This window comes from Cervus canadensis, chromosome 1, assembly GCF_019320065.1.
Source record: "Cervus canadensis isolate Bull #8, Minnesota chromosome 1, ASM1932006v1, whole genome shotgun sequence".
Classification (NCBI taxonomy): domain Eukaryota; kingdom Metazoa; phylum Chordata; class Mammalia; order Artiodactyla; family Cervidae; genus Cervus; species Cervus canadensis.
The window spans coordinates 31539470-31562531 of record NC_057386.1 but is presented as its reverse complement, the minus strand read 5'-3'; the positions used below and the strand labels follow the sequence as shown (position 1 = coordinate 31562531).

Below are 23062 nucleotides of genomic sequence, written 5' to 3'. Positions count from 1 at the left end.
AAACGCTATGCCAAAGAATGCTCAAATTACCGCACAATTGCTCTCATCTCACATGCTAGTAAAGTAATGCTCAAAATTCTCCAAGCCAGGCTTCAGCAATATGTGAACCGTGAACTTCCAGATGTTCAATCTGGTTCTAGAAAAGGCAGAGGGACCAGAGATCAAATTGCCAACATCTGCTGGATCATCAAAAAAGCAAGAGCGTTCCAGAAAAACATCTATTTCTGCTTTATTGACTATGCCAAAGCCTTTGACTGTGTGGATCACAATAAACTGTGGAAAATTCTCGAAGAGATGGGAATACCATACCACCTGACCTGCCTCTTGAGAAACCTATAGGCAGGTCAGGAAGCAACAGTTAGAACTGGACATGGAACAACAGACTGGTTCCAAATAGGAAAAGGAGTATGCCAAGGCTGTATATTGTCACCCTGCTTATTTAACTTATATGCAGAGTACATCATGAGAAATGCTGGGCTGGAAGAAGCACAAGCTGGAATCAAGATTGCCAGGAGAAATATCAATAACCTCAGATATGCAGATGACACCACCCTCATGGCAGAAAGTGAAGAGGAACTAAAAAGCTTCTTGATGAAAGTGAAAGAGGAGAGTGAAAAAGTTGGCTTAAAGCTCAACATTCAGAAAACGAAGATCATGGCATCTGGTCCCATCACTTCATGGGAAATAGATGGGGAAACAGTGAAACAGTGTCAGACTTTATTTTTTTGGGCTCCAAAATCACTGCAGATGGTGATTGCAGCCATGAAATTAAAAGATGCTGACTCCTTGGAAGGAAAGTTATGACCAACCTAGATAGCATATTAAAAAGCAGAGACATTACTTTGCCAACAAAGGTCCATCTAGTCAAGGCTATGGTTTTTCCAGTGGTCATGTATGGATGTGAGAGTTGGACTGTGAAGAAGGCTGAGTGCTGAAAAACTGATGCTTTTCAACTGCAGTGTTGGAGAAGACTCTTGAGAGTCCCTTGGACTGCAAGGAGATCCAACCAGTCCATCGTAAAGGAGATCAGTCCTGGGTGTTCATTGGAAGGACTGATGCTGAAGCTGAAACTCCAATACTTTCGCCACCTGATGCGAAGAGTTGACTCATTTGAAAAGATCCTGATGCTGGGAGGGATTGGGGGCAGGAGGAGAAGGGGATGACAGAGGATGAGATGGCTGGATGGCATCACTGACTCGATGGACATGAGTTTGAGTAAACTCTGGGAGTTGGTGATGGACAGGGAGGCCTGGCGTGCTGCGATTTATGGGGTCGCAAAGAATTGGATATGACTGAGCAACTGAACTGAACTGAACTGAGCAAACATCTGAAGGCTGGACTGAGCTGGAACATCCAAGACGGCTCATTCACACGCTGGACGTTGCCATGGGCTGTCGTCTGGGAGCGCCGCTGAGGATATGGATCAGAGAACCTCCATCCTCCTCCACGTGGCTTCTCCATGTATCTTGTATGCCTTGAAGCGTGGCAGCTGGACTCCCAGAAAATCCCCAGAGCAAGTGTTCTAAGAGGGAGGGTCAGAATTCCCAGAATGTCACTTCCCACCACATTGTGCTCACAGGAGGAGTCACAAGATCATCCCAGCCTCGAAGGCAGGGAAGATAAGATCCACCTCTTGATGTTCGGAGTCACATAAAGGGAGGGGAGAAAACCTTGGGGTGGTCTCTGGAGACCAGCTACCACACTGATCACTTGGTCCTGCAGCCCTGCTCCCCCAGAGCACTGCCGAGGCGGGTGAGGAATCAGACAGGCTCTCCAGAGAGAGCCAGAAGCACACCGAGAGCCTCGTGCTGGGGCAGAGGCTGCCCTCCTTCTGAACACCCCTGTGCTCCTCCCTCCTGTCCACCGGCAGGGGTGGGAGCTCAGGTGGGCACGTGAGCAGGTGCAGAATCAGTGGGCTGTGTCTTAGCGGCTCCGCCACAGGAGTCAGCACTGGACCCAACAGTTTCCTTTCCTTACTGCTTTGGCATTCAGAAAACTAAGATCATGGCATCTGGTCCCATCACTTCATGGCAAATAGGTGGGGAAACAGTGGAAACAGTGGCTGACTTTATTTTTGGGAGGCTCCAAATTCACTGCAGATGGTGATTGCAGCCATGAAATTAAAAGACACTTACTCCTTGGAAGGAAAGTTATGACCAACCTAGATAGCATATTAAAAAGCAGAGACATTACTTTGCCAACAAAGGTCCATCTAGTCAAGGCTATGGTTTTTCCAGTAGTCATGTATGGGATGTGAGAGTTGAACTATAAAGAAAGCTGAGTGCCGAAGAATTGATGCTTTTGAACTGCGGTGTTGGAGAAGACTCTTGAGAGTCCCTTGGACTGCAAGGAGATCCAACCAGTCCATCGTAAAGGAAATCAGTCCTGGGTGTTCATTGGAAGGACTGATGTTGAAGCTGAAACTCCAATACTTTGGCCACCTGATGCGAAGAGCTGACTCATTGGAAAAGATCCTGATGCTGGGAGGGATTGAGGGCAGGAAGAGAAGGGGACGACAGAGGATGAGATGGTTGGATGGCATCACCGACTCAATGGACATGGGTTTGGGTGGACTCCGGGAGTTGGTGATGGACAGGGAAGCCTGGTGTGCTGCGGTTCATGGGGTCGCAAAGAGTCAGACACGACTGAGCAACTGAACTGAACTGCTTTGGTGTGGGGGGGGGCTTCGCTCTCCCAAGGTCTTATTACTTAGAGGATTTCATCAGCCCCCCGCTGCTCTCAAGGGATCTCTGGAGAGACTGCCACATGGTGCGACATACGGGGTGAGAGCCATCTGCTCGTGGGGCTGAGCCCTTCACACCTGCTTCATCCAAAACGAGAATTAACCAGACGCCAGCATGTTCCTCCAATCGTGACTCAGGAACGCGAAGAAGTGAAAGAGATGCTTGTGATGTGGAATCCTATTTTAGCCAACTGATTCATGAGAGTTCCAGCACCCTATTCTAATATCCTAGACCCAGGGGCAAATAACACCTGCCCTGCCAACTGCACAAAGCAGCTCTGAGCTTCCAAGGAGGCTGAGTGTGTGAGAATGGTAAAATTAGTTGCACTGTGCCCCCTTTAGGAGCCCTAGAGCAGAGCCATTCTGTAACCATGGAATAAAGGTGCCCAGGAGAAGGAAAATTCCCCGCCCCTGGGCAGAATCCAAACACGTGACTGATGTCGTATCAGCCCGCATGGCGATCTCTGGCTTCCATGAGGACGAGCATAAAAATCAACCCCCCCCAACCCAGCAACATTTTATAATTCCTTTTCAATTCCAACTCCGTTCCCAGCACCAAACCTCCCACCCTAGCAACAGCAGATGAGAGAAATGTTATCAAGAGGGATGGAAGAGTCAGCCTACACCATGACCTTCACTCTCTGTTTGGAAACGTGTCCTTTCCTTGTAAGTCCTGGCATTTTATGATGTTCTTCCCATAAACACTCAAGCCCTTGGGTCCTGCACGCATATTGAGCTCCAGTGTATCAGACACACAGCCTAAGTCCCAGAGACCCTTGTGTCTCTGGGAAAGCCATAGCAGTACCGCCGAAACCCATCTCCTGATGATCTCCAGCCTCAGCTTTTCTCTTTGTTGGCTTTATCCTCAGAGGGGCTCACTCCGTGTGGCTAGGAGAGATGCCCTTGAGTGTCTCCAGACTGACTTTGACTCTGAACTTGGCCAATGCGGGGAAAAGACAAAGCCTTCTTTGTTGGTGAAAAGAATTGTGATTGGCCCTGCTAGGGTCACACGACCATTTGAGCAGCTTATGGTGGTGATAGCTTTCACAGAACATGAGGACAGCATGATTGACAGCCCTGCCAGACGCTCAGGGAGTGGGGGAGGGTCAGGAAAGGATGCAAGTCAGGCAAAATACAAAAATAGCTTAATTGCCCACTATGGACAAGTAGAAATGGGACAGTTGCCTTTTTCAGTATTTGTATAATTGAATAAATGGTGCTGGGCTTCCCCTGGTGACTCAGATGGTAAAGAATCTGCCTGCAATGCAGAAGACCTGGGTTTGATCCCTGGGTCAGGAAGATCCCCTGGAGAAGGGAATGACAACCCACTCCAGTATTCTTGCCAGGAGAATCACATGGATAGAAGAGCCTGGCAGGCTACAGTCCATGGGGTTGCAAAGAGTTGGACATAACTGAGCGACTCACACACACACACACACATCATTGACCTATGACCACCTAAGCAAATGCCTTGGCTGATGTGGGTGGTGGGTGTCAAAGTAAGAAGAGACTCCATGGAAATCAGAGTTAACATCACCAGTACGTACTAACTAGACTAACTCTAGTTAGCACAAGCAAGTAGCTGCCTGTCTGTTGTAGAAGCTGCTGAGACTAGGGCCGGCCTGCAGACATTCCAAGTGACCCTCAGACACATCTTCTACCGAGTTGAACTTCACACCACCTCTTCCTTTCATTCCAGGGGCTACTGGTGGCCTGGCAGTATTGCTTTGCTAATGGAGAGGTAAGTTTTCCATGCTGACTTCTAGCTTCCTGCGAGGCTGGGGCTGGCATCCTGCTGCCCCCTGGAGGGTTCAGTTTATATGACAGTGCCATGGGGAGACCTGCAGTGGCCAGCATGTGTTGGGACAAATGGGCACCTTGGGTGTTCCGTGGAGAGAAGAAGAGGTAGCTTAGACTCCAGGGGCAAGGTGTTGGGGTGAGTTTTCTTTACAGAACCCAACCGTGGCCCCGCTGGAGCTATGCCAGGAGGATCAAAGTGTGATAGAGGAAACCAGCTGCAAGTCTAGAGTCCAAAAGTTTGCATCAAGCTGTGAAGACTCACCCGCTTAGGAGCTCTGCGTTAGGTCACCATGGCTCTTGGAACCTTAGCCTGTAAAATGGGAGTAGCAACAGTCCCTACCCTGCAGTGTTACCCTGGGGTGTGTGTGGTAAAGGTCCTCTGCCTCGTAACAATGGTTATATTTATCATTATTGCAGAGCACCAGTCAGCTCTCTGCTCACTTGGAAAGAGGCTTGAAAGGGGGAAGGGCCCAGGCTGGAGCAGTTTGCTCCTGACTTAGGAGCTGGTGGGATTTCTAGCTCCCTTTCATCCTCCCCTCTCCCCATCCCAGGTTTAAATATTGATCTCTGCCTCCTTCCACTAGAATCTAAGCTGCTTGACAGCAAAACCTCGTCTGTCTTGCTCACTGCTGCCTTTTCTGTATCTTCACACAGGGTCCCTTGATTCACCAGGCAGGTCTCAAATGCCACCTTGACACAGTCCTTTTCTAAACACTGTGTCTCATATTTTTGTGGCCTCCTCCCATGGTCCTGCCTAACAGCATCAGGTGTTACTACCCTCTGCTCTGCTCACAGGTGTCTGCTTCTCTGTTCCCTTCCCCTAGTGAGAACGCAGGTTTCCAAAGGGTGGTCCTGAGTAGCCACTCAACACACATTTGCTGAGTGGATGCAGGATTCAATGATTCCCAGGCAGTAACCCTGCTCTCTTCTCACCCGGCAGGTAAAGGCCGAGCTGCGGAAGCAGTGGGCCCGGTTCTTGCTAGCCCACCACTCAGGCTGCAGAGCCTGGGTCCTAGGGAAGAACTTCCGATTCCTGGGGAAATGTCCCAAGAAGCTCTCGGAGGGGACCAACTCTGGGTCGCTGCAGAAGGCACAGCCCTCGCCCGGTGGTGGGCGGCTCCTGCACTTGACCCGGGAGGGCCTAGGGGTGGTGGGCGCCCCGCCCCGTCAAGGCCACGTAGCCTGGCCCCGCGGCAGCAGCCTGTCGGAGAGCAGCGAGGGCGACTTCACCCTGGTGCACACCATGGAGGAGATCTTCGAAGAGAGTGAGATCTAGGCAGGAGCCCACTGCACCAGTTCCCGGGGACTCCTGAGCACTTGAGGGGGGCAGCAGCCAAGCTGGACGATGCAGGCTGAGCATCCTTCCAGCGCACCCAGCTCTCTCCTGATGCCACGACTCTTTCCAGGCTTTCCATGCTCCATAGACAGAGGCTGCATACCCTCACCACTTCTGCCTGCCCTTGTCATCCTCATCACCCCCGCAGGTGTGTTTTCCGGAATGACCACCAGCCTCCCAGGCTGACCCCAAATTCGAGTGCCTGGAACCTGAGGACTCAGAGAGATGTCTGCTCGGAAACAGAGGCCAGCGCTTCCCTTCCTTTCCCCTTCGTGGCACCAGGTGTCCACCTGAAGTCAGGAACAGGGTGTCCCAGGACCACCTGCCAAGTGTTTCACATGCAGAGTCTGACTCATTCATGGCAAAGATACTGAGAGATGCACCTGAGCACTTAGATGGCCGGTGATGGGATTTGTATAACAAGCAGCCCAGGTAATTCTGCTGCAAGCCTACATTTTGAAAATCCAGGGCAGGATGCACTGGAACTAGAAGCCCCTCTGAGCTGGCCACTGGTCCAGTGAGGCCTGCGGCATTCTGCATTCAGCGGTTAGGCTGTGACCTGCCTGCCCTCCTCCTCTGACAGTGCGGATCCCACTCCATGGAAGTTCTGTTTGACCCGAGACAAGCCCATCCTTCCTTGGAGTGTTGGCCCCAGCTCCCAGGGCCCCTCTCAAAGTTGCCATTGGTGGTTTTCTCACCTTTCTGGCCCCACCTGCCTTTCTGAGCTTGACTTCTTCAAGCCTCACTTGTCTATTGTTCTCTGCCATGGTTGGTTTGCCATCAATGGCTGTACCTGCTTCCCTGGGAGGTTTACCCACTGCTCTCCCTGGCCCAAGTCCCCACTGATAAGAATTCTACTTCTCCTATGGAAATTATGCTAAGAGCTGGAGGGTACCCAGCTGAAATGAGAGGACTGTGGGTGATCTGGACATGTCAAGGGGGTGCTGAGGGGGCAAGGGCTAGGGAATCCGGTATGCTGACGGGGAATGAGTTGTGCTGCAGGCCCTGAGTGGAGGATGTTTCTGGAGGCAGAGGAGGGCCCAGGCTTAGGGACAAGTTCAGTGACTGAAACTGTAAGACGAGAGGCTGAGGAAGGTCAAAGGAGGAATGCTCTATGGAAACACAGAGCATATGGTGTTGGTGTTTAGGAGTGTTGCTTTTATAATATGTGAACTGTACGTGAGTGGGTGGGCAGGATATATTGCTGTTGGGCCAAATCCTGCCTTATTTTAGGGGGACGGAGGTATGATGCTTATCAAGTATGGTTGCCAGATTCAGCAATTAAAAATATACAATCCTCAATTAAATTTGAATTTTGGATCAATGAATAATAGTATTGTCTAAGTATATCCCATGGGATATATTTTATGTGAAATTCAAGTCTAATTGCACATCTGGTATGTCACCTGGCAACTCCATGGTCAAGGACACTTGGCAGCAGGACAGGGACCAGGGTGAGGCAAGTGAGGAACTCAGTTCAGGTGCAAAATGGGAGAGAGAACTAAAAATAAAAACAACAATACTCCACAATCGTCAAGTACTATTTTAATGCGATAAAAAAAGCAACAACAATTCCGTGAGCTACAGCCCATGGCCCATTCATTAAAAGGATATTTTACTGGAACCAGGCCAGGATGAGGGTGGAGTACATGGGACCATGAGATAGAAATGCAGTCTGGTGCTGACTTTAAAAATTTTTTGAGGAACTTCCCTGGTGGTCCAGTGGTTAAGACTCCATGCTTCCACTGCAGGGCGTGTGGGTTCTATCCTGGTTGGGGAACAAAGATCCTGCATGATGCAGAAAGCAGCCAGAAAGAAATTAAAAAAAAAATATTTTGCTCAAATGGACATTTTAACATTAATTTTTATTTTGAAATGATTACATCAAAGTATTATTTATGTTGATTACTGAGCTTTTGGTCACCCACCTTAAATTTTGCACCTGAAGTGCCCGTCTTCCCCTCCCCCGAGTCCTGGCTCTGCTCTGCACCAGAGGAAACTGAAGCAATGACCTTAGGCAAGTACATAACAAAGGTTTCTTTTTTGTGTCCAGATTATCCACAATTCAATCACTAAGATATATGCCCTAGTTATTTCGTTCTGTAAAAGTCTCTTGTTTCTCACTGGCTTATTAGCACCTAGAAAGTTGGGCTGTGTGAATTCCTAGCTGGTTCCCAGCATAGCTGGTTGAGAACAGGTTCAGAACACATCCATCAAAGGAAACAAAGAAATGTCTCAGGAGCACTGGATGCTATTGAGAGTCAGTTATTCAGGGCCCTGCCATTTATAAAAGGGACTTTTTAAAAGTGTTTGTAATTAAGTGATCCCCACTCACTCCACAAATGGGGTGCCACACACATCAGACTGCTTGCTATTGTTATGCTAATGATTAAAATAAGTTTTTAAATTTGATATGTGTTTTGTCTATTCTTTTCCATTGGTTTCTCACTGGAGCTGAAGGTTTCCACCCCTTGAGAACCTGGTGCACTGCTCCTCGCCAGAAATGGGAAAAAGAACTGCAGTAATAAGCCTGGGGATAATAAGCCTTGGTGGTCCATTGTCTCAGGGACTAAGAGGAGTGGACAGAAGGGTAGGGGAGAGAAGTAGAGGTCAGGTGTCAAGAGAGTAGAAGGCAGGTGTCTGCCTTCTTCTAGACTGCTCCCTAGATCATTCACTTTGCTGTTGTTTTAAAGTGGTCCAGTGAAGAATTCGCCTGCCAGTGCAGGGGACACGGGTTTGATCCCTGGGCCTAGAAGATTCCACATGCAGAGGGGAAACTAGGCCCAGGCACCACAACTACCGTGGGTACCATAAAGCCTGTGCTCCGCAACAAGAGAAGCCACCACAGTGAGACGCCCTCTCCCAGCAATGAAGAGTAGCCCCTGCTTGCTGCAACTAGAGAAAGCCTGTGCACTGCAATGAAGACCCAGCACAGCCTAAATTAAAAAAAAAATCCCACCTAGTGGGCCTCTATTCTGGCTTTGCAATCACTGGAACATTGCAATTCTAGAAACACCGATGGCTAGTGAGCCCAGGAGGCACAGCAGCAGCCCAGCACACAGCTTGGGAAAGAGCACTGGAGTGAGGCCTTGAGCCCTTTGCTTCTTCCCCTAGGCCACCCTGGGCCTTTCTTCTCTCTCTGAGATGGCTCCTGGGTGGCCTCTATGTCTGATGCTGGAGGGGCATCTTGGGCAGCTAGCTTCTCTCCTCCTGCCAAAACTGCTGGACTAGATGCTCTGATGCTGTGCGATCCCAGAATTCTCTGTCCTATAGGTCCTATCAGATCCTATCAGGTCCTATCAGGTCCAGGTCCAGGTCAAAACTTGAGGCATTCTGGTGTAATCAAAGGGACTCTGGTTCGAGTACTAACCCTACTCTTACTTTGTGGCCTCAGTGTCCTCATCCATACTCTGGGGATATTAATAATTACACCTCCATCAGTGAAATAATGCCCAGTATCCAGCAGAATGCCTGGCTCATAGGAAACACTGCATCCTTAAGTATGATGATGATTCTCAAGGCCGTCCTCCACCAAGAGCAGCACTGTCTGGTGGCAGTGATTGAGCCGTTGCTGTTGCTAAAGCGGGGGTGATCCCCCCCACACCAGCAGATGGAGACTCCATAGCCCCAGAGGGTTGGACACAGGTTGCTCAAGTGTCCGGGACACCTGCATATTTTTCTGACCTTGTCTTGGAATTTAAGGCTGAAGAATAAAAGAGCTTTCAAAACAATGAACACAATGATCTTGAGAACCCACGGGTGGAGCTCTGATAAGGGAGTGTGGGCCAATGGGCAGCGCTGGGCTGGCTTCCACTCATTAGCTGACCCTAGCTAGCCAAGCCACTTGCTGACTCTGTGGCTCCTTTTCCTTGCCCCTAAAAAGTAGGGGCTGTGGGGACATCTGTCTTCACCTTGCAGTGGATCAGAACTGAACTTGTCATCCTCCCCCGAAATCAGCATCTCTCCCTGCTGATCCCCACCTTGGTGGCTGTCACCAGTGAAATCTATTGACAAGCCAATGAAAACCAGGTGAAAACTATTGAGGCATCCTGGTGTAATCAAACGGATTACACTGGGCACCCAAGCCGCAAACCTGGCTGCTGACCATCCTTGCTCCTCCTTCTTCCCCTGAACCAGTCAGGTGGACCCTACCTTCTAAATATCTCAGAGCAGGTCATGTTCTCTCCACCCCACTGCTGTTCCCCTGGCCCAGGCCACCTGGGCGATTATAGAAGTGTGATGTCCAGGCCCCAGTCTTGCCTAATTTATTTCTACCCTGCGGGGGGTGGGGGGGAAGTTCTCTTACAAACATAAATCCCTCCTACTTCCAACCCCACACAGCCCCCACTATCCCCACGGTGAACCCTGGGTCTTCCCCTGGCCTGCAGGGAAGTCCTTGCATGGTCTGCTCCGCCATCCACATCCCCCCCCTCCCCTCCCCACCCCGCCTACTTTGGAAGCTTAACTCACAGTTTGCTCTCCCCTCCTCCTCCCTCTGCTCTCGGGCTACACTGGCCTTCTCAGGGTCCTAGAACTTGAACTGCTCAATCCAGACTCAGGGTCTCTGAGACACATCACTTTTCCACCCTCACTTTTTCCCCACTCCAGTCCCCTGGGTCTTGGTTGAAACGCCTCTTCATCGGGAACACCTTCCCCATCTCTGGACAAGTCGGCCCCGCCCACTGTATCTTCCCACAATGCTTTGCGTGTATCCATGGTAACCTCGCCACCCACGCCGGCTTCTTCAAGGTTTATGGTCCCCTCTGCACCCTGAGCTGTACCAGAACAGGGCCGTGTCTCTTTCCTCCAGCACCACAGTCCCCGCACCTTGGTCTGTGACTGGGACGGCGACACAGCCTTGTCCGTGAGGCTGAACCGACAGAAATCATTTCCTTTTCCAGTTGGAGAATGACCAGTCAGCTGAGTGCCCGGCTCCTCTTGCATTTATTGGAACCTGCTTACCTAACAATTCACAAAGGAGCTTACATGGGGGCGGGGGGTATTTAGGGCTCCAGTGACCTATATTTAGGGCTCCTGTGACCTAATCCTGGAAATATTACGGAGGCCTGGGCTGGCTGGCTGAGGGGAGGGGAGGCGGGCAGTGTAGTGGGCGGGACTTGGTGACTTGCTTAACGACACTTTGGTTTGGCAGGGAGGTGTGCAGGAGGGTTTAATGTGCTGTGGGTTGGAGGCCCTCCAGGCCCCGGGGGCGGTGTGTGTTTGTGTTTGTGTGTGTGCGTGCACACGCGTGTTTATTTGAGAGGGGTGGGCAGGGAGGAGACCTGAGCGGTTGACATCAGGGTTTCTTTTCCTTCAGTTTCTCCTTCACTTTTTGAGGCTCGAATTGAATCAGTCGTAGAATTTCCTTATTGGCCAGGGTCCCTTCGATGAAGTCTTTCTCTGTAAGTTTATCTGCAAGAGGAAAAAATAATACAGTCAGGATAGGCTGTTTCCAGCTGCGATGAAGCTGATCTTTGCAAGCATACCCGGAGTGGATGGCTCTATTATGAAAATACTGATCTCCTTGCCCCTGAGGGTAACCCCACCCTCCAACTCTTTCCTAGGACCCCTGGACCTCCTGGTGAACCTGCAATGAGAGGGTTAATGACAGGCCCTGCAGTGTCTCCAGGAGGCTGGGCTGGTGCTGTGCCTCTTCTGATTGGTTGGCGATCCTTTCTTAGGCATCTCTGCATCCCTAATCTACCTCCCCATTTGGGACAAGAAAGGGTTTTGCCCCAACTATTGAATTCAGTTCTCTCCAGTTAGATGAACTCACTAAGCCCTTCCTCTGTGCCAGAGTCACTGTATGTGGGGCTGAGGTCATTGCAGGGGGCAGAGGGCAGGCTGTGGCATGGAAGGGAGTGAGATAATGCCCCTGGCCTGGGAAACTTGGTCTGATGGGGAGACAGTCACCTGTAGAAATGACTCTGTGCTGTGCTTGCTTAGTTGCTCAGTTGTGTCTGACTTTTTGCAACTCCATGGACTGTAGCCCGCCAGGCTCCTCTGTCCATGGGGACTCTCCAGACAAGAATACTGGAGTGAGTTGCCAAGCCCTCCGCCAGGGGAGCTTCCCAACCCAGGGATCAAACCCAGGTCTCCTGCATTGCAGGCGGATTCTTTACTGTCTGAGCCACCAGGGAAGCCCAGAAATTACTCTAGAATGAGGCAGATGTTCCTCCCTGCTTATGGAGAGGCTCATAGTCCTGATGTACCAAGTGCTCAATAAAGCTTGGCTTAGCTGAACTGGGTTTCCATTGGCTTTTTATGTTCCAGGCCTTTGGGGTGACCTTAATCCTTCCTGGATTAGGACGTAGGTTCCTTGTGCAGGTCAGGGTGATGAAATGTGGGTTTTAAGGTCCCAGGTGCCCTATGAGCCTCATAGCTTGAAACTCCTACTGTCAGAAGCTGATTGTGAAGTGAAGCCTGGTCTTCAGATGGACCATGTGAAAACACAAGTCACCTGGCAGGAATATCACCGCCTCCTGGGACATTCACTGGGGTCAGTGTTCAGGTCAGCAAGTAGCAGAACAAGGGACTCAGCACCTTGCAGACCCAGCAGGATGTCAGGGTGGGGGTTAAAGCCAGAGGGGTGACGTGCCACTGGGAGGCACCTGAAGCATCCAGGAGAAGGTGTTCAAAGGGGAGGTGACGTCTGGGTGAGGAAAGGGAGGTACCTACCCTTCAACATTTAAGGAGGCTCTCACTTTCAGCATTGTATGGGCACAGGGCTGGCACCTGAGAAGGGGGTCTCCTTAAATCTTGTGCCAGGGCACCTCACATGCCTCACCCTAATTCTGACCCTAACATCACAGATCTGGTTGCTAATCTACCTTCTCCCTGGACTGCAGATTAGTAGGGGCCTTCTTTAACATCCTGCTTGGGCGTGTGACCTGGAAGCGTGGTAAGAGACTGGCCCGGAGATCACAAATGGGCCAATACCAGCTCCTCAGATGTGTGTGGACCATGTAGTGTTTCATCAGTGGAGGCATTTCAGATTTTAAAAATCTCGATTGCTGGCTTCTCTTAAAAAAACAACAAAAACAAAAAACAGATGATGAGGCCCCAACAGCTCTGTATTCCTATGTGGTAACAATTGACCAGAGGCCATAAAACCAGGCAGAACCTCATGCCCCACTGTTTGCCAGTCCCTATTGCTTCATTGGGCCACTGTCCACTTCTCTCACATTCATCATCCTGGCCCCAGCGGTCATTCAAGTTTGCAGTCCCCGTCTGACATCAACCCCTCTCCTGTGTCCTTCCCGAGTTGGATGTGGGCCTCAGGCACCAGCAGCCCCCACCGCCCAGTTCTGGAATCCATCACCGCTTTCAGTACAAGCTCGCGCTCCCCATTGGCTGCTCTTGGCCAGACTGAACAGGGGAGGGAGCCAAGACAGGTGAGCTCCTGGCAGAAGGGGACCCGAGGACACACCCTCAGCTTCACCAAGACTTTCTTAGCCCAGCCCTGCAGTTTAAGACTTTTCTTGCATCTGCCCTTAAGCCGTTCATCTGCTTTGCAGTCTGATGGCTTTCCCAGCCTCCTGAAGATCTCTCCTCATTTCCCCTCATAGCAAACCCCCCACCCCCATCAATCTCTTGAAATTGAATTGAAGTCTAATTCCATCTGATGGAGCTTGGGGGTTGGGAGAGGGGACCCAAACTAATTTCCTAAAGTAACACCATATAAATTGAGATCCTGCTTACTTGGGACACCATGCTAATTCTGAAGTGAGCTTTACCCCATCCCAGTCATGCAGAAGGCTACTTGTTTGGTTTTAACAAGTAAACCAAAGTGTCCTAAAACAACAACAAAAAACTGGGCACTCCATTCAAAAAGAAAGTGGTATGCTTGCAAAGCCTCAAAACTTGTCATTTGTATACAAAATGATGGGCTGTTGCCTTGATTTTTTATTTTTTCTTCAAAGTGGGTTAACTCTGTCCAAACAAAACCAAAGCACCCCATCATTTAGAGCCTGCCTTCGTCCCCAGAGAATCTCAGGCAGTGATGGAGATTATGAGTGATGGGAGGTGGTGACATTTTCAGTCAGCTCCAGAAGGGCTGACCGTTCTTCTGCTGACCACCTTGCAGTGGGAGGAGGGCTCCTCCGTCCCACTTGGTCTCTGGACTGGGAAGGGTCAATCTCACTGGGGTCTCTAGGACATAGCCCGGGACTGTGAATCAAGGGCTGGGAAGGAGAAGTCACTCACCATCATCCTTCTTGCCAAAGAACCCCCAGATCTTCTCTGCTCGCTTCTCTGGGGTGTTCTCGTCTTCTGGGAGACGCTTTGCATCTTCAGGACTGATCATTTTGAAGATAGCCTGCACCAAATTGAGGGGGAGCACCGGTCAGAAGAAGTGATCCTGGGGGAACCCATATGGATGAGTAGGATGCCGAGGTTAAAATGTAGATGCCCAGGTCCCCCCTCAACCCACCAGCCCCAACTGAATCCTAGCTCCTGAGAGTGGGGAGGGGGCATCTGTACTTTTAAGAAGGGGAAGGGAATGCGGAGGAAGGGTGAGGATGACTTTCCCTTCTTATTTTGTCCCTTTTTGCACAGTCTGAATTTCCTGACCATGCAGACATAGTGCTTTCATTGTATTAAAAAATGAAAATAAGAAATAAAAAGCTTCCTGAAGGCTGCATTTTGAAAACTGGTACCTTTAACCTCACTGCCCGGAAGTTTTAGAACATCAGATGGATTTTTCTGAATCCAAGTGATATTTTGTTTGCCTAGCAGGCTGGCTTATGGTACGTGTGTGCTAAGTCACTTCAGTTGTGTCCGACTCCAGACAAGAATACTGGAGTGGGTTGCCATGCCCTCCTCCAGGGGATGTTCCCCATCCAGGGCTCGAACCTGTGTCTCTTACATCTCCTGTATTGGCAGGTGGGTTCTTCAACAGTAGCGCCACATGGATTGCTTATGGTAATAAGGGCTAATGTTTGTTAAGTGATTAACATGTGCCACATTTCTAGGTGTCTTTCCATGTAAACTCATGACAGCTTTATGAGGTGGGTGTTATTGGCCCATTTCACAGATGGAGAAACTGAATCAGCTAACTTGCTAGAATTCAGCCAACCAAAAGCAGAAGACTGGAGATTCTAACCCCCTGGCAAGTTTGGTTCTAGAACCCCTGTGCTTGCATCTCATGCTATTCCTGGAATGTCTTGGGAAGCATGGTAGGGGCTGGGTAAGGCCTCTGGAAGCCCCTCCTTTACCCCTCTGCTTAGGGAGGGTAAAGCTCAAGGGTCCTTCTCACTTTCCTCTCCTCTACCTAATACAGGAGCTGAGTAGACAATGTCCAGCAAAGCAGGAAGTGCCTTCCGACATGTGATCAGGGAAAGGGACAGGGTAGTCTTGATGTGCCCTTTCAGCTCCAGGTTACTAGGATTCCAGCAGGCTGGCCAGACCCAGAGTGGATGCTCAGGTTGTGGCTCCCCCATCTTGAGTGTCCCAGCTTGCGACCTAAGTGTTGGGACTGGGATGCCGTGGAGACACCGGGGAACCAGCCGGGCAGGGGTAGTAATGCCTATGAAATTTACCTGGAGGGAAGAGCAGTGGCTTTAGAAACTCCCTTTCAGCTCCCTGTGCTGCAGCAAGAGAAGCAAGGAAGTCAAAACCCGCAGCTGGGGCAGCTGCCTCACTGACAGCGCTCAGAGCCCCGAGGTACCCGGCACTGAAGTAAGGGCTCCCTTAAGTTCCTGAGCCAGGGACCCATGGGCAGGCCGGAAGGCTAAAGGCTGGGAGTGACTGGCTGCCCATCACCCTGCTTCTAAAACCAAAGGCACACTGTCAGGGTCTCTGGAAATGGACCAAGAAAGAACCATTACATCCCCACCCTGGGGGGTGGGAGCTTCTGTGGTTTTCTGGAGGCGCTGCAGCCTGGTGGTGGTGCGTCAGAACCCACAACAGATGACTGACTCCCAGGCCAGTGACCTTGGACATGGTGAATAGCAGAGGCTTGGCATGCTCTTGCATAGCCTCACCTGTGGACGTGCCCGTCTCTCTCTGCCTCCCCACGCCTCCCCACCCTCTCCTTCCTCCTTCCCTTCCCCCCTACCCCTTCATCTCCGTCCTCCTCCTTTCTCTGAAGAAGCACCAACTCAGAGGCCTCTGCTGGGCCTGGCATCCTTTAGGTGGTTCTGAGGAGGTGGTCCCTGCCGCAGGCCACCTGTTAATCCAGGGAGCTTGCTCTGCAGGCCCCACCCAGAGACCAGTGAGGTTTCTACACACACCTGCCACTAACGTTAGGTCCAAGAAGGAGTGGCTGACCACAGCTGCATCCTTGGCTGTTTGATCTATGGTTTTGCCTAACAAGGGTGGAAGAATTGGGTGAATGAAAGAGGGATTACAAATGCCTCAAAAATTATATAAAAGATGAAAAATATTCTCTCTTTACAGGAATGGGATTAGAGAAAGCAAGTGGTATGGGGTGGGGATGGGGGGCAAAAAAAATTCAGTAAAATGATACTAAATGAAGGGAAATAAAAATGATATAATAGGGAAAAAATAGAAGCATCTTCATTGTCCAAAAATATAGGAATGGTTAAATAATTTTATGACATATCTATAAGATGGAGTTCTAAGCCGCTGTTAAAAACAATTTGATATTGAAAATATTCATAATAAAATAGTGGCTGAAGAAAAGTATGATAAAGCCATATGTGGATATGTCTTAATTCTAAAGTTATTTTTAAATATATAGATAAAAGACTGGAAAGATACATGCCCATTTGTTGATAGTAGTTTTCTCTGGATGAAATTAAAGGCAATTTTCATTTTCTTTTGCATAGGTTTCTAAACTGCATGCATTTTATATTAAATAAAACTACTTTTCAAACACCTAAAAATCTTGGCAGATGATCTGATCCTGGGCCAACATATTTGAAACATGTTATGTCTCTAAAATGACTCACAAGGGACTTCCTTGGCTTTCCAGTGGTTAGGACTTGGGGCTTTCACTGCAGTGTCTATGGCCCCTGGTTCAGTCCCTGTTTGGGGGAGTAAGATCCCAAAAGCCACAGGACCAAAATAAAAATAAAATAAATACATAAATATTTTGGGTTGGCCAAAAAGCTCGTTAGGGTTTGTCCATAAGATTTTATGAAAGGAAAAAAAAAAAAGATTTTATGAAAGGGACTTCCCTGGTGGTCCAGTGGCTAAGAGTTTTGGGCTCCCAATGCTGGGGGTGGGGTTGGTGTTCCACCTCTGGTCAGGGAACTAGACCTCATGTGCCTCAACTAAGAAACCCCCCAGCAGCCAAATAAACAATTAAAAAAAAAAAAATCCGAGTGTGTCCTATTGGAGGTTTTGAAGGAGGTTTTATTTTTTTTAACACCTACTTATTTATTTATATTTTCTTAACTGCACTGCACAGCAGGTGGGATCTTAGTTCCCTGACCAGGGATGGAAAATGCACCCCTTGCATTGGAAGCATAGACCACCCTCGCACTGGAACCACTGGACTACCAGGGAAGTCCCTGAAGAACGCTTTAATGAAGAAAGCAAGAAAGATGGGAGGGAAAGAAGGAAACAGTAAAGGTAAATAATGGAAATTACCCAGACTCTTCTCTAGGAGGAAAATGAAGCTGTGGGAAGGTGCCCTGTGCTGTGCTTAGTCACTCAGTCGTGTCTGACTCTTTGCAACCCCATGGACTGTCGCCAGCCAGGCTCCTCTGTCTATGGGGATTCTCCAGCCCTCCATTAACATCGGTTTGTTGGAGACCCCTCCTGACCACATTCTCAGAACCACTGAGTCAGCAACCTCGGGTGTCCACTCGCTCCTCCCAGACAGGCCCCCATGAGGAATGAGTGGCAGCCCGATTCCTCGAGACCCCCGTCCCTCTCAGCCGGAGATGAGGAGGCTGACACTGACCGAGACAATCTCCAGCACCTCGTTCTTGCTGATGGTCCCGTTGCCATCCACGTCGTAGAGGGAGAAGGCCCACTCCAGCTTCTGGTTGGTCTTGCCCGCGCTGGTCATGTGCAGGGCGATGACGTACTCCTTGAAGTCCAAGGTGCCATCGCTGTTGGCATCGAAGCTGCGGAACACATGCTGGGCGTAGGCCTTGGGGTCGGCCTCGGGGAAGAACTTGGAGTAGATGGTCTGGAACTCCTGCCGGGTGATGCGGCCGCTGGGGCACTCCTTCAGGAAGGACTGGTACCAGGTGCTCAACTCCTCCTCCGTGAACTTGGTGTTCAGCTGCAGCTCCTCCAGGATCTCCTTGGACAGGGCCCCGCTCTTGCTGTTCCCCATGGGTGAGGTGGCGTGGGCCCAGCTGGGCTGTCACCGCTGGGTGGGTGGGAGCAATGGGGTCTCCTGGCTGCCGGGCTGGGTTTGCCCCTGGAGACAGTCACACCCTGAGATGCTGACGGATTAGGAGGATTTGTGGCTGGTTCATCCCAGGACTTGGAGGGAGGAGGGGCCTGGAGCTTGGGGTTGGGGGAGGGAGGCGAGCTCCCAGAAGCCCCCTGAGATTAAAATAAAGAGCTGACAGCAGGAGCTCAATCCATCTTGGCCTTCTGGGAAGACGGGACAGTAGAACAGAATCTTGGGACCTGAGGCCTCACCCACTGGGCCATCCCTACCCCCCCATCACCCCACTGCCAGCTCTAGCTCTCCAAGAGCAAGGATGCTCCCTGCCTGTCTTCCGTTGCCCTAACTCTGAGAGTCTCTGCGGCAGGGGTGGTCCTGTAATGCTGGGTGAGGAGTCAGGCTCTGGAACCAGTACGGGTTCAAACCTCAGCTTTGCAATTTACTAGCTGTGTGACCCTCTGGCGCATTCCTTTTTCTTTCATTAAAAGAAAAAAAAAATTGGAGTATAATTGATTTACAACACTGCGTTAGTTTCTTCTGTACAGTAGCGTGTGTCTATAAGTATACATACATCCCCTCCTTCTCAAGCCTCCCTCCACCGCCCTCCCCTGTCCCACCCCTCTAGGTCATCACCGAGCTGAGCTCCCTGAGCTATACGGCAGCTTCAGGCATGCTTCTTAATTGGTCTCTGCCTGGAGTTCTCTTCTAATCTTTCACCTCCTTCATGGCTTTCCTTAAATGTTGCCTTCTCAGTAACAGCAGCACCCCCACCCCAACCACCAGCAAGCCCCAACTGTTCATCCTGCGTGGTTGGTCTCCCTCTCGAGTACACCTTCTGACTTAGTGTTTGTTTATTGCACATGCTGCCTGGGATGGCATCAGAATGAAAGCACCCTGAAGGCAGGGATTCTGTCTGTTTTGCTCCCCACTGCATTTCTTTTGCATGAAGGGTACCTTCCAGCTTTGGGCCCTCAGTGACTATTCCTTGACTAAATGGGCATTATAAGAGCATCTCCCTCACTGTTATTGTAAGCCTGAAATGAGTTAATAGGTGCAATGCATTTACAATAGAGCCTGGCAGTAGTAAGAGCTGAACACATGTTGAAATTGAATAGTGTGTAAAGTAATTAGCCTCCAACTAATAAAAATAAATGGAAAAAAAAACCCCAGAAAAGTCATTAGAAATGTTTGCTATGTAAAAGATGAATTTCTGTGTCATACTCTTAGAATACATCAGCCATCTCCAAATTATCTGGTTCAGTAAAAATGGATGCTTGTGTAGGAGGTTTCCTCGACTGGAGCGATTCCTGCAGTAATAATCTTCACCTGCTCTGGCACCAGTAAAAGAACTGTTTTTGCTGTTTAAAAAAAAAAAAAGAAAGAAACTGAATAGTGAAAGTGAAAGTTGCTCAGTCATGTCCGACTCTTTGAGACCCCATGGACTGTCCATGGAATTCTCCAGGCCAGAATACTGGAGCAGGTAGCCTTTCCCTTCTCCAGAGGATCTTCCCAACCCAGGGATCAAACCCAGGTCTCCCACACTGTGGGCGGAATCTTTACCAACTGAGCTATCAGGGAAGCTCCGAATGCATGTTACCTTTTATCAATATTCTTCTATGACAGGGTTCAAGAACTGCACTGCATACAGGGGCCAGCATGTGGAATGTTTGTGAAGCCAGGAAATTAGGAAGGCAATAAGGGAGTGGGTAGGCCTGTGTCACACATGGCAGGGGCTGCCTCCATTAGAATGTAGTCAGATGGGATTATGGCCCGGTGTTACTAGATTTTTTGGTAACCCAAGAGAAATCAGAAATCAGATTTCCAGATGCAGTTTCCAAACTGTGGGACTGATTTCCAAATTTTTCAGAAACATGGTGTGGGATAAATACAACTTATCTGTGGCTTGATTTCAGCTGTAGATTGTTGGTTGGCAACCAAGCCTGGTGCCGGCAGCTGGCAGACAGTAGTATGTGTTTGCTGAGTGAATGAATGGACAAGAAGGAGCTCTGCCAGGGGAGGCTTCCACCCCTGTGGTCAACTCAGTACCCAGTGTGGGCCACAGGGGAGAGCCCTCGTGAGTAGGCTTGTACCTGAAATCTCAGCACCCGAAGGAGAGGCTGCTGGTGCCCTTGCTTGGCTGAGCGTCACACCTGGAACCCCAGAATCGCCATCTAGAATGGGAGCGAAGTCTCGGCTTTATCCAGGGGTGGTTACTACAAAGGGCTTTGTAGGGGGCGCTAGTGGTAAAGAACCCACCTGCCAATGCAGGAGCCGAAGATGTGGGTTGGATCCCTGGGTCGAGAAGATCCCCTGAAGGAAGAAAGGGCCACCCACTCCAGTACTCTTGCCTGGAGCATCTCATGGACAGAGGAGCCTGGCCGGCCACAGTCCATAGGGCCACATAGAGTCAGACGCAACTGAAGCAACTTAGCACGCACACACAGTAACTACAAAGAATAAAACACATAGTGTGTAGGCGGGTGACTTGGGGTTTGTATCCTATTTCATAAGAGGCTAATGACGGGTCCCTGCTGCTGGGGGAAAGACACCCGCCAGGCCCCGCTAATATTATGCAGGAAGGACCCAGAAGTTCAGGCTCAGATGTGCTGACCCATTCCTCCTGGTCGCCCCACCTACTGCGGATCCAGAGTGCTTCTCAGGAGGCCTTAATGTCACGGGTGTGTGTGTCTGTATACTTACTATTTTTTCCATCAGTTTGTGATAGCATATTCTTTCTTAAAAGGAGCCGTTTCTCCTTTTCTAGGCTTTCACTAGCCCGCAGCAAGGCATTTGTTCTCAAGAGCAGTTAGAAACAGGACAGTCATCAAACAAACAAAACCCAAGCCATGAAAACGAAGTCAGATGCCTCCACCCTTGCCTCTGAACCTGGTGTGCGAGGTGATTAGAAGTGCTTCCTGGGTGTCCACACTGAGCTTGCAGGTAAGACAAGGCCAATGTCACAGGAAGAAACCAAGCTCTTGTTCTCAAGGAGTGAGCAGAGTGGGCAAGGAGCTGTGTTTCTGAAGGTGAGGAGCTGGGTTGCCATGACAACAAAGAGGCTATGGGCCAGGAGACAGGACCCCGGGTTAACAAAGAAGGCAGCCAGAGCCCCCAGTCCCTCTGCCCCTCTCAAGAGCAAGGAGCAGGTGCTGCCCATACTCTTCAGCTTGCTGTGCCCAGGAGGGGCCCGACCCTGGGAGGGGACCATAGGCAGCTGTGTAGATGCTGCTGAGAGAGGGGTCATGACCTGGAGGTTTGTTTGAAAACCTGCATAAACATCTTCTATCAGAGGGAGAGTTTATGTTCCTTAGCCAAACAAGTTGTTGGAGATGATGTATTGTGAGGGGATTTGTTAAGTCTGAGCTGGGCCATAAACTCTCCCCGAGCTCCCAAGACCACTTGGGGAGAAGCCCTCGTCTCTGGCCAGTGAATCTGTTTGTGTCTCCCCCTCCCAGCCTGGCCTTGACTGAAAGACACAGACTCTTCCCAGAGGCTGGCCCCGTCCTCTCCCTAAGCTGGGAGCCCTGGAGCCCCTGCCACCCTCCCCCACCTTCCCTTGCTGTGAGCAGGAAGACAAGAGAACCCTTTGACCCTGGTCTGGAAGCAGAGGGGAAAGAGGGCTCAGAGAGCATGAGTGGGAGGCAGAGAATGGAAGGAACGCCTCTCCTATGGCTGTCCCCATCACAGTAAATAGCAATCTGTCCTTTTGCTTGCCTGAACCAAAATCCTTGGAGTCATCCCCTGTGCCCCTTTTTCTATCACACCCCACTCCAAACTGGCTCGAAATCACATTGGTTCCACTTTAAAAGCACTTCCAGAATCTGACCGTTGTCCCCACCTCCACGTGGCCACCCCTGCAGGCAGCGTCCCCTGTCCCTGCGTTCTGGCTGCCTTGCTCCCCTGTAACTACAGTGAGCTCCCCAGCAAGGAAATCGGGCTGTGCACCCTCAGCTTGGACGGCCCCCAGAGCAAAATCACAGGCTTTCCAAAGCCTGCAAAGCTCTGCAGAAGCTGCCCCCTCCCCATCGCCGTGTCTGTTCAAGCCAACTGGCCTCAGTGAGGTGCCTCCAGCCTTTAACAGGGCCACCTCCTCTGCCTGGAATGTCCTCCCCTCCCCAGCTACCTGCTGGGCTCCCTCCCAGGCGCCCTTGACTTTGGTCAAATGCCACCTTCTCAATGAGGCCACTCCAATCACCCTATTTCATGTTGCCACTTACCCACCATCACCCCTGAGACCCTCCTCCTCCCCCTGCCCTCTTGTCATAACACCTATCATTTTCTGCATACACTCTATATATCATTTTGTTAGCCTGTCTCTTTCTGCTGGAAAATAAGTTCCGTGAGGTCAAGATTCTTGATCTGTTTCCATCACCAATGTGCTCCCAGTACTGAGAGCAATATTTGGCATTCTGTGCGTGTGTGCTAAGTCGTTTCAGCCGTGTCCGACTCTTTGTGACCCTATAGACTGTAGCCCACCAGGCTCCTCTGTCCATGGGATTCTCCAGGCAAGAATACTGGAGTGGGTTGCTATGCTCTTCTCCAGGGGAGCTTCCCGACCTAGGGATCAAACTTGTGTCTCATATTAAGTTTCCTGCATTTCGCAGGTGGGTTCTTTACCACTAGCACCACCTGGAAAGACCCTGGCATACAGTGGTGTTCACTAATTATTGCATGGATGAGTGGATGGGATGGATGGGTGGAGAAAGGAAATAATAGCCAGGAGCCCCTTGTGTTCACAGGGACAGAAGTCTCCAGGGAAGGGGACTGGGGCCAGGGGTGTGGTCCCTCTGCTAAGTAATTGGGGGTAAAATGATCACCCAGCTCGGGAGGGACACTGAGCCCATTTGTACAAAGAAGAGGGTGGGAGCCC

At 50.3% G+C, this 23062-nt stretch overlaps 2 protein-coding genes across 4 annotated transcripts in view; one reads left to right on the top strand and one right to left on the bottom strand.

Moving 5' to 3' along the window:
- The window catches only part of GLP2R (glucagon like peptide 2 receptor), a 51741-nt gene extending 43411 nt beyond the window's left edge, over positions 1–8330 (top strand). For 2 of the 3 annotated variants that reach the window (XM_043474207.1, XM_043474197.1), the window contains 2 exons: positions 4443–4484; positions 5484–8329. In XM_043474207.1, coding sequence (XP_043330142.1) covers positions 4443–4484; positions 5484–5819 — 378 coding nt within the window. In that variant the 3' untranslated portion in view covers positions 5820–8329. Of the gene's footprint in view, positions 1–4442; positions 4485–5483 lie in introns of all 3 variants that reach the window. The other variant, XM_043474187.1, reaches the window with a different exon arrangement.
- A 2474-nt stretch (positions 8331–10804) lies between these two features.
- On the bottom strand, positions 10805–18212 carry RCVRN (recoverin). The gene is made up of 3 exons (XM_043475054.1): positions 17752–18212; positions 14085–14196; positions 10805–11291 (listed from the first exon to the last, which is right to left on the bottom strand). The coding sequence occupies exons 1-3, from the start codon at positions 18130–18132 to the stop codon at positions 11176–11178; spliced, it is 609 nt and encodes a 202-aa protein (XP_043330989.1). The 5' UTR covers positions 18133–18212; the 3' UTR covers positions 10805–11175.
- Positions 18213–23062: the final 4850 nt, after the last annotated feature.

Bases quoted from the DNA above. Each gene is read 5' to 3' on its own strand.
- RCVRN (XM_043475054.1), bottom strand. From the start codon at position 18,132: ATGGGGAACAGCAAGAGCGGGGCCCTGTCCAAGGAGATCCTGGAGGAG. The intron at 14,197-17,751 runs GTCAGTGTCAGC...AATTTGGTGCAG, and splicing joins AGGTGCTGGAGATTGTCTCG to GCTATCTTCAAAATGATCAG. The intron at 11,292-14,084 runs GTGAGTGACTTC...TTCCTCTTGCAG, and splicing joins CTTTGGCAAGAAGGATGATG to ATAAACTTACAGAGAAAGAC.